At 35.0% G+C, this 11,699-nt stretch overlaps 1 protein-coding gene across 1 annotated transcript; it reads right to left on the reverse strand.

Annotated features, from left to right (window-relative positions):
• Positions 1–314: 314 nt before the first annotated feature.
• LOC117931634 (endoglucanase 6) lies at positions 315–4,926 on the reverse strand. The gene is made up of 9 exons (XM_034852629.1): positions 4,445–4,926; positions 4,104–4,316; positions 3,676–3,876; positions 2,722–2,811; positions 2,440–2,604; positions 1,985–2,269; positions 1,500–1,848; positions 1,311–1,385; positions 315–1,168 (listed from the first exon to the last, which is right to left on the reverse strand). The coding sequence occupies exons 1-9, from the start codon at positions 4,655–4,657 to the stop codon at positions 870–872; spliced, it is 1,890 nt and encodes a 629-aa protein (XP_034708520.1). The 5' UTR covers positions 4,658–4,926; the 3' UTR covers positions 315–869.
• Between the last annotated feature and the right edge of the window lie 6,773 nt (positions 4,927–11,699).

Consider the following 11,699-nt stretch of genomic DNA (forward strand, 5'->3'; position numbering starts at 1 on the left):
AAGCCATGGAAGAGAGTGCGTTTGTGGGATTGGTCCAGAGGGGAAAAATGAAAGGGCAAATACTTGATTGATTACTTCATTTTGCCTTCCCACCACAATTTGGTAGTTAACTTAAGCGGTTGTGCTTCAACTTGAGCAGAACTATAACCAATAACATAGAAAAAGTAGAAGCCTGTAAGGCGAAACCAGGTTGAAGAAATGCAGGCATCTGGGATTCTTTTTTATCAGAAGTTGTTTTGAATAAACAGGCCAAAAGATTGAGTTCATATTTTCATGGATGCATGCCTGGGAAAGAAGAAGAGGACACAAGGCCAAGGCACAAGTTGCTATGTATTTTCTCAATTACAAAGGAAAATGAAGACACAATGTGATTGCACAAACTATATTCATATGGGAAATAAGAAATGTTGCAAAGATTACAACATTACAACCAAAAAAAAAAACCAAAACGGGCATACAAAGCTGTTTTGAAGTAAAAAAGACTCCTTGAACTCTGTTGAGAAGCCTTTTTCTTCACTTCTCAACCTTCACTCTTTCACTCTCTCTATCTGAAATCTATCTATAATTACCTAATGAAGTGGAGGAGAAAGAGGATGAGCACCTTTTTTTAATTTGTCCCTTCACTCCTTTCTTCCTCCAACCTTCGACCTTATTTAACCTAACTTCCTCTAAAACCCTAATCAGATCCCAAATCAACAAGTAAAGACGAACTTGAGAAACCCTCCTCAAAGGAAAAAAAAAAGGGAAAAGGGAAAAAAAGAAAAAGGAAAGACCTTTCTGGACTGCATTCTGTATAACTGCACAATTCTTACATTACAAACCCAGAAAACCTGTGCCACCGTCTCTTTTTAACTAAGCTTCTTCCTCACTCATGCCAAAGTGTAGCTGGAAACAGAGACCTCTGCTGGATCCGCAGAATGGATGTAAACAAACTCAAGCTTCTCCCCAGCAGCTAAGGCTTTGAGCCATGATGGAAAACCATATGAATCACCAGACTTTGTGAGGCCCCAGAGTGGACCATAAAGCTTAGATATTGTAAGCTTGAGATCCTTCAGAGTCTTAGCAGACTTGTTAGTCACAATTGTGGAGTATCTATTGTAAGTGTTCCCCTTGGCTTTCCATGAAGTTGTGAGTTTCTGTTCAATGGCAATTTCGGCAGAAGTTGAAGCTGGAGCTGTAAAACAAGCCCCTCTTTCAGATTTTGTAGGCCAAAAGCAATTTAACATTATAATATCCCTTTTGAGCAAAGTCCAAGAGCCATACTTGGACTCCTTGAACATAGAATCACTTAGAAGAGAAGCCAAGCATACCTGGAGCTGGAGTAACTTTGGGTGTAGGAGCTGATTTTGGTTGGGTAACAACCTCCTTGGGAGCTGGAAGAACCACTGTAAAACAAAAACATTGATCATTAACCACGGAAATGCATAACTTAAACTCAATGACTTAGGAACCAAAGACTTCCACATGCAAGCAATAAAACAAAAAACCACCCTGTGTACCTGGAAGTAGCTGGTTGTATCCACCATGACCACCGCTTAGTCGAGCCAATAAGCCAATAAGAGGAGCATTGTTGTAGGTAGCAGGCTCTGTTTGCTCATAATTGTCTCTTTCATCGGCAAAGTTGTCATAGGCATCAGGGCCACCAACTATAGCACCGGTCAGGAGATTAGGATCGCTACCCTTCCTGGAAAACCAAGTGGCATAGCCTCCTCGGCAGCTGACAAATGAAGGGTTAACCTTAATGGACACAATCGAGGATCCTCGGTGGTGGACTTGTCGAGGATAGTTGTTTCCATACCCCACCATGTAACTTGTGGCTCTTGGGTTGTCTCCAAGAATATAATCCACCTGCAAGTTTACAAATCATCCCATTTAAAACTCTGTACTTGTTTATTCCAATCACAGAAAGGAATATCTTCAAACACCCTCCCTCATATATAATCTCATCCATAACATTCTACAATCCAGTCCAGGATCAAATTACCTGAGATTTTGCAAATGAAATAAGCCCAGATGGTGAGACACTGCCAGCAGCACAGTTCAAGTTTTTACCAGCCGAAGCAAGGTAGTCAGAGTACACTGTAACAAGGAAAGAGGCGCTTGTCACGAATTGCATATTGTTCCATCTCTGCCTGTAAAGAAGGCCTCCTGGAGTCTTCTGAATGTTCCTAGTGCCCTTCCCCAGGCATGAACACATGAAAAACTCAGCCTTCTGCTGATATTGCTGGAAAACCGAGGTATAGCGACCACCCTTCCCTTGCATTAACATCTGCTCAAAGAAAACAACACAATTAGCCTACATTCCACAAACATGCTCCATTCATTCTGGATCCAAACCATTCAATTTTCCATTCCAACGTCAGAAAATCCATAAATCAAACAATACCATTCAATTCAAGAACACACATAAATCATCCAATGATCAATTTCATATATTACCTTAGCCACAAGAACCTGAACCCCAGCATACTTGGCGTCCCACCCGAACTCTGTCATAGACCAGCCGGTTCCTCCGAGCGACTGGCCATTGTTTCCAAGGTAGCTCAAGTAGTACTGATTGTTAGTTGCTTGATATAACCAAGCAGCTGCCCAGAGCAACTCATCCTACAAACATCAATTACCAACATGTCATACAGTTAATTCAGTTAAAGTGGTGCACCAGACCAAACCGTGCACTGTCCCACATGGAATCACTAGTTCAAAAGAGCGATGATCACGTACAGCGTATCCACTGTAAGAGCGGTAGTACTTCTGGGCCACTGTGATGCTGCTGTCATATTTGCCCCTGTATTTGTCTCCAAACTCGAACAGCTGAAAATAAGATTTTAGAACATGTGTTAGTGACTGAAGGGTAATCCAGTAGATATGATAAAACATGAAGGGTAGTTTGGGAAGAGAGGTTGAGGGGAAGTAGGCACGTGCGGCTACCGACAGCGTTCTCACGTGATAGGACAATAAGTGTGCACTTTTTGCGGATCGTTTTAGTGGACGGTCAGATCTGAGAGTACAGATCTGTACGGCCGAAAACGCACTTCGCGTGAATGGAGGATAAGTGCGCCGTGCGCCCACCACGATCCTGAATATGCGCCGGAGACATTTCACCACCATTTATTTTCGGCCTAGTCCTAAACGACGTCGTTTGCGTTCATTTTCCAACAATGCCTTAAACGACGTGGTTTCGCTTTCAGTTTCCTCTTACAGAAGTGATTCCAAGTTTTTTTCAGTCAATACTTGTGAGATGCGATTCTCATCTCCTAGTAGTGATGGGGAATATAAATTTTAAATAAAATAATAATAATACAGTTTATATGCGTAAAACACCAAAATGTGAGGGATTAATAAGAAATATGGCGCGAGGGGTAGTTTGGACAAATTAGCGCCAATAAAAAGGAAGTGTATTTTACGGATTTGCCCCGTCTGCTACAGTTACGGTTTCACCATTTATTAAAAGCCAGGGGTTGTGATGCCATAAATGTGGTCCACAGTGCTAACCTACGCCTGACAAAAAATGCGAACCAACGTAACTGCCTCTTAACCACAACCGTTTTTCCTAACATGCGCCAGTTCCAGAGCCACATGACAAGGAGGACCGCTCAACTGCTGGGCGCACGGTAGACTGTGCTAACATGCGCTAAACAGACTCTGTGTTTGTGAGAGAGAGAGGGAGAGATGAACCTGTCGAGCATGGGTCAGAAGCTCATTGGCGTAGGAAGGGTTGGAGCGGCGGAAGACAATAGAGGCGGCGGCCATGGCGGCGGCGGTCTCTCCGGCAAGGTCGGACCCGGGGTTGCTGGGATCGATCTTATATGCCCGCCGATCTGTGGTCATGTCCTCTGGCCTTTGCCAACAGAAGTGATCAGTGTTTCCATCTCCCACCTACCAAAATAAAAAAATTTAAAAAAAAAACCCATAAAATTAAACATAATTGGAAAAATGAAAGAAAACCCAAAATTCTTTATGAATAGGTGGGAAATGGGTTGCTGGTTTTTTAATCAGAAAAGGACAGTATGAAGTCTGGCCTCACAGGCAGTGAGCGGTGTCAAGTTAGCAACAAGTTGAGCAGAATAATAAAGAAATATGGAAAAGTGTTGAGGCGCACAAACCTCTCCGTAGAGGACATCGGGGTGGGGGTGAGCTTTGATGAGGTAGTCAGTGCCCCACTTCACAGCCTCCATGGCATGACCCAGCTCTCCATTTGCAGCCATTTGCTTCCCATACTCCACTATGCTCCATGACATCATTGTAACGGTGAATGCCATGGGTAGGCCAAACTTCACATTGTCACCTGCATCATAATATCCTCCCACCAGATCCACCTACATAACTCAAAGATTATAGCAAAAAACTTCAACACATTTGGTTGTATGGAATAATTCAATTATAATTGTCTTGTTCCACAATGGGCTTTTCAGAAATTTTGAGTTGGAGTGGAAAATGAACTTACCCCACTAGCCTTTCCATCATGTAAACCAGAATCAGCTCTCCACTTCACTCTCTGGTTACTGGGAAGGTACCCAGATCTCTGAGCTTCAAAGAAGAGAATGCCCTTGGTCAAAGCTTGGCCATAGTCATGGCCAGCAAAAGCAAAAGGGAAAGAAACAAGCAGCATTTGCAGAAACAGAGGAGCCATGGTAATAAGCCTCACAAGCTTCTCCATAGCAACAAAGACCAGGGTTCCAATCTAGAAACAAAACCCAAATGCAGAAACACAATGATCTGCTCAGTGAACAAACTCAAAACAGTGACACAGATCTGCTCTGCAACGCAACCTGTAGGTATAAATATACTACAAAATGGCAATGTTGGTGTTGGTTTATCAGCTAAAACTTCTGATGAACCCACCAAGAGCAGAGTTGATCCCTGGAGAAAGGGAAACAAAACAGAGAAAAGAAGAAGAAGAAAAGAGAGGGTAAGGATTGGAAGAATTGGGGGGAGCTCAAGCCTCTATATATGGAGAGAAGAGCAGAGGAAAAGTCCCAATTGCTCAGAGATTAATAAATGTATTTTTTTTTTTTATTACTGTTTGTTTCCTTTCACTTCTCTTTTTAGGGGTTGGAAACGGTTGAGAGAGAACAGAACCATGTGGGTGTCCCTGCCCTTCACTGAAAGGGTCGGTGTGGATTTAATGCCCTTTGTGAAAAGAAATTACTACAGCCCATAATAAAAACAAAAAAAAATTGTTTTCAAAAACATTTCTTTTGTTTAAAAAAAAAAAAAAAAAACAGATATAATACAGAGACAATTACCAAAACAGAAAAGATGAAAACGTGTGTTTTCTCCTCACCTGTGAAATGTCCACAATGCCCCTAATCTTTTCTTGGTGCCTAGATTTTCCGCATGATCAGGTGTGGTGTGATCCACCGTGGTTACTACGTGACCAGCGTAGATTGGATGGGAAGTGGTGAGATTATAAATTTTGTTGACCTTTATTGAAACGTACCATTTGCTCAGCGCTGCATAGGGAAAATGCACCCTCGGAAATCACCAAGCAGCTTCAGTTTTGTTTTCTTATGATCTGTTTTGGAATGGTAGATGAAACCCCATTTTATTTATTAAATAAATAAAAATTCCATTTTACAATTTCTTTATTCTTCACATAAATAGAGAAAATTATTTATTTGAAAAAGAAAAAAAAATAACTTTATATTAAATAATTAAAATATGCAAATTTTAAAATAATTTAATCATATTTTATTTAGAAAAATCATTTTTAAATATTTTTCTTTTTGCTCTGTAACCCAATCAAAACCAAACATTTTGTAAGAAAAACTTTTACTTTTATTAGTGGGGAATGTCCGAAAAATAGGAATTTGATCCAAGTTCCCAACAAGAATCAATTAAAAAAAAAAAAAAAAAAGGGTAGGGTATGAGATTCCAAGTAAAGCACTGAATACAAGTGTGAAACGGATTTTGGATGTTGGGGAATTTCCACTACACCTTTTTATCCTCCTTGACGCAGTCCATTTAATTATACGGTAAACAATAGTGGGGGTTTGGAAGATGATAAAAAGGGCAAAAGGTGAGTATAACCATTAAAGAGAAAAAGTGAATGTATATGGCATCTTTGATTCATATTTTTGTGCTTTAACTTTACGTGTGAAGATCGATTATCAATCGCCCTCCATCTCTCTTATTGATTAAGATACGAGTAGTCTCCATCACAACATGGAGGAGGAGAGAAGGTACATTCTCATTAATGGATCAAATTCCACACTATAAATGAGATAATTTACAACAAAATGAATTCTACATTTCTCTGTCATATCTTATAGGGTTAGTTTGGTAATTGTAATATAAAATAGATTTTTGTACCATCAAATTAATCATCTTTATCTAATTCAATCCTGATTATGCCCGTTTTGAAGCCTTTTAACTTTTATCAAGGTTTATAGCAGGTCTAATCATATTCGGTTTTTACGTACCTGTCAAAGAATATTTTTTTAACTGTCATTTTCTCATGGATTCAAAATGTGACTAAACAATGACACAAAGGGCGGTTAAAAACTAACAAATAAAATAATAATTTTAAAAATAAATTATTTATTTAAAATTAATCCATGGTATTTCATTAATAAATAAAAATAGTACTACCGTGGCAGTGTGGCTACACGTGGCTTCTGGAACGATATCAAAGATTGACCTGTAAGTGGATCCGAAAATGCGACAACCCGACAAACAACACTCACAACATTTAATTTTCTATCTGCACTCCCTTTTTTATATGTGCACCGACATCACCAGTAACAAAAAAAAGGGTGTTTATATTTACACTGAGGTCAATAATTGGTATTGTCGTAATAATCTCCAAAAACACTGCCCACTTTCGTTAAATTAATTTACACTTGAAATAAACCTAAAAAAGAGAAAAATGCCAAAAAAAAAGTGTGGTCAAAAAAATTAAAATAAAGAGAAGTGGGTCCCACCGCAGGCCTTTATTCCCAACCGCAATCAACGGCCTCCGCCGAAACAGAGAGAAATCTTAATTTTTATTTTCAACTTTCGTAAAAGTTTAAAGTCAAATAGAAAAATGAAAAGTTTGGAAGTCGGAGATGGTGACACGTCAAAGTTGGTCAAAGAGGCAAGGCTCCGCAATGACCGGCTGGCGCCGGTTTTGTGACGGTCACGGTAAGGTTTCCCAGCACACCGCAGTCACTGATGTCGGTTGTGGGTTAAGGTCTGTTTGGGGAGTGGGGTTTGTGAGAACAGTTACTGGCCCGTTGTGCTAATTTTTATTTTGTGTAGTCGCCATCTTTGAAGTTTAGGAGGATTCAGAAGTTGAGAAGACACAAGACATTAAAAAAAGAAATTATTTTCTATCTATATATATATAATAAAATTAAATATATTTATATATTTGAAAAAATAAATATATTTTTTAACCGGAACCCATCATTCACGGGAAAATGGGAAGCGGGCAGCTCAACATTAAGGCAGTTAAGGTGGTCCAAGCAGTTGGTTTGAGACATAAATGGACTGATAAAGCCATCTGAAATGGGTGGTCTTCCCCAACCAAAAAGGCCATGTAAACTCATATGCGCTGGTTGCCTCACCCATCAATGGAAAATCATCACTCCCATAGTCACATGTGCTCTTCCATACAGTTGTCCATGACTTAGAAGCAAATAATAAATAAATAAATAAATTTAAATTTAAAAAGAAATAAAAAAGGAGGGGGTAAAGTGGGATGATTCATGGGTGGAGACTAGAAAACAAAAATCCTCCCCCATAGTGGAAGCCATTGTGCTTGAAATTCTAACACTGTCTCCTAAAATAACACCCTCCCGTTTCCCTTTTCCATGGGTTGGGTTAGGTGATCTTTTGAAATTCTAAGCGTTCACACTTCACGCTTGGGGGAGATTGTGAAGGAGAATTCAAACCCCGCCCACTATCCAGTAGTGTACGGTCTTTTAGTGGGTCTGAGCCTATCCGGGATTCAAATTTCAAATTGCAAATTGCTTGAAAATTAACTATAATGGCCTAATTTTTTATGTTTAAATTTGCTCAAGCTGTGGGCTCTTTGGCCACTCAATTGGTAATTGAATTACAGTCGGATCCAATAATCAGGTTATTGTTATTTTTAATAAGATAGTATATTGTAACCTCTGGCAGATTTTCCGGAAATGGATTGGGATCCGATCCAATCCACTCCTGGACTAATTTTGGTCTTTCAAATGAGGTCACATTGAAATCAGGGGATGATGTATATCTCTCCTCTCTTTTTCCAAAAAAAAATCATGGTTGAATTGACTTTTTCTTCTGTTTTCATTCGTTTTCGTTTCTATCATTTAGGAATTTGACATAGCTGTTCGACGTTTAAAGTATTTCTAACCTTGAGTGGAGAATTTTTCAAAAGTATAATTTGCATCCTATGATATAAAACACTCGAATACACATTTTGCATAACCTAACAGGAGCCGTGTTTCGGAGAGCTTCTTAGACCCGGTTTCACCATTTGGGACTGTTTTTGTTATTGTTTTGACCTCAAAACCAAAATTGAAGATTAAGTTATAATTTCAAAAAATAAGTGAAATTAACCAAAATTTTAAAAGGCAGTAATAACATTATAAACCTTTAATTAAAAATAAAATTACTTATTGTATAATAAGTCAAAATAAGTTTGTAATTATTACTTGTTTTCATGTTAAATTCCTTTTCAAGTCATAATCTCTTTAAACAGATTAGTCACATGAGTATAGAAAATTAAATTAAGGGAGTGTTTGGTATCATTTAATACTTATCATTTAATAACTTAAGTTAATTTTAAGTTAAATTATAATTTAGTTATTAACTTAAAATTTATTATTTAATTTTTTATTTTAAGTATTAAAATTGTTTGATAAAATTAATTTAAAATTCATTCTAAATTATCAAATTAATATATTTATCCTTATAAATTATCATTATAGCAAAAAAAAATTAAGTAACAATGAAGGTGGTAAAGTAATAAAAAAAAATTATAAAGGTAATTAATATAAATAAAAATAATAATGTAAAATAAATATATGAACTTAGGAATAAATTAATTATTTAAATTTATTTTTTTTACTTTAAATCATAATATTAAATTATTTTATCAAATATACTTAATTTACTTAATTATTTAAATTAAGTTATTAAATCACTTTAAATTATTAAATTGGATTATCAAACACCTATTAAGTTTTAAAAAATAACTTTTAGACTCTCAAAATTCAATCTAAATAAAAGCTTAATAGCTAAAATAAAATATAAAAAAAATGAATTAAAGGGCAAAAGCAATTTTCTATCTATTTTTAGTATAGGAAAACTTTTAAATATAATTTTTAAATATGAAATTCAAACCATATTTAAACACCATCCTAAACAAGGCTTATTAGTGATTACAATGCGAGAAATTGAATCTAAATTCAATAATTTTTTTGAAACTACTTAAATTACTCCCTTTTTTTCGGTCGACTTTGCAAAATTAACATCTAATTATGTTTATTTTACGACTCAACAATAAACTTCAAACTGCAACTATCTTAAACACAAACTTAAACTTTCAGATTTCAAAGCTTTTTTTTCTAATTATTAAAACAAGCATTAATTCAAAACCTTATCTACTATTATTCTCCATTTATTAAATTTATGTGCCAATGTCTTTTCGCTACATAAAGGTTCTTAGAACAAATAATTTACTGAAAGTTACAGCTCCATTTATTAAATTTATGTACTTTGGGAGACATGCATGGCCAGGGTGAGCATTAAAAAGGCAACCATATGTGGATGAATCCTAGGCACATATAGAGGAAATGTGGGAGGTTTGAGGATTAGCAACATGTGCTACAAGATATAAGTGTTTCATATCTCTAGTCATAGTCTTTTTCTTGTGCCTCTATGGACCGACATGGCACGTAACCAAAAATATCGTCAAATTGGAAACCAAAAATATCTTGAAATTGGATTATAATTCCATATAACAATATATACTAGACATCATGCAAAAATATGAAAGGTGGCATGTTAATAAAGTTTATATAGAACATGAAAACTTTAACCTCGATGCTAAAAAGTGATACCATGAAGGGATAATGGATTAAAAGTGACAAAATAAATATGAAATTCCAAATCTAATCTCCCATAATTTTTTATCTAAAAAAAATACATATTATGGACAAGAATGCCCTTATTTTTTTCTTTAAAAAATAATATTTTATTTTAAAAAACATGTAAATAATGAAATTTTGAAGGGTGTTTATGTCAAAAAAATGAGTTACTATTCCCGTTTAAAAATTGAAAAAGTTAATTTTACAAAGTTGAGATTTTTTTCCTCCATTTCCATCAATTAATTTGACTATAAATAAGGTTATCATAGAAGGTAATAGTAATTAATTTAAAAGACCTTTGTTTGATAATGCCTTTTAAAACGGTTTAATATTCATTTTTGAAAATAATTATTGACTATTTTAGAAATAAAATTCTCTTAAAGGAATCAAATATAAAAATAGGGTTTTCCTCACTTATTTTCTGTTAATTGTTCTTTAAAATATTCTAAAAATTTAAAAATTATAGGATTTATTTAAAAAATAAATTTTTAAATAAATTCTGTAAAATTGTTTTATGTTAAAAGTTTATCAAAAATAAATTTTTAATTAAAAATTATTTTCTATTCTAAATATTAAAAAAAAAAAAAAAAAAAACTGCTTTTAAGAATAATTAATCAAGTGCTGGAGTGAATTGACATGTTACACGTTAAAGTGCAATAATGGCTCTTTCTTTTTATTTAATCATTGGTAGATTCTATTTAATATTTAATAATATATTGACTTAAAAAAATAAAATAAAATTAGAAAACTTGTTTTTAAAGCTAAAGGATCTTGCATTTGATTTTTTTTTTAATTAAAAGGCTTATAACCTAAAAAATCACCAACAACATATATAAAAGGACTTCAATTTCCATCCTTCCGGGTTTTTTTACCTTACAAGTCAACGAAACATTAGGTAATGATTTTAAAAACGTTTTTAATATTTTTAATATTTAAAATTTTTTATCATTTAAATATTAAAAATAATAAAAATATTTTTTAAAATTAGTGTCAAAGGCACTCTTAACTTACCCATTCAATACTTTGCTTTTTTTCTTTTTTTATAAAAACATAAGATTCTAATGATGAGAATTTAAATTGCATAAGATCACATGTTGACAATTAAGTATGCATTTAATAGCAAAATTCAGTCCGTTACCTTGGTTCGTGCTTTGGGAAGCCATTTCTGCTCCCTTTGATGTCCAATGATCTGCTTTTCGGGTGCGTGATGCTCCAAGGATGAAGGATCAATGAGCTCTTCCCTTGTCTCTCAAAATTCAGTCCAAAGTGGAGTGTGTGCGTGTGTTGCCGGGAGTGCTCTTCAAAAAGAAGAAAGAGAGTAGCTACTCCAAAAAGGCACACACTTCTCTATATATATATATATATACAAATAAATACATATATTATATATATGTATTGCACATTACACACTTTAGTTGGACGATTTGACTTAATGAGTCAGTCAAGTGAATTAGGGTGAGCCCATAAAAAATCAAGCAACAATATGTGTCCAGTCCCATTATGGACCACAATGCAAAAAATAAATTAACACTGATTTATGATATTATCAAATTAATTATGTAAGTCCACACATAAAAATTTCAACATCTAATTCTAATAATTTTTCTTTCTTTCCTCGGATTTCTATTTTCA

This window comes from Vitis riparia, chromosome 2 (genome assembly GCF_004353265.1).
Source record: "Vitis riparia cultivar Riparia Gloire de Montpellier isolate 1030 chromosome 2, EGFV_Vit.rip_1.0, whole genome shotgun sequence".
Lineage (NCBI taxonomy): Eukaryota > Viridiplantae > Streptophyta > Magnoliopsida > Vitales > Vitaceae > Vitis > Vitis riparia.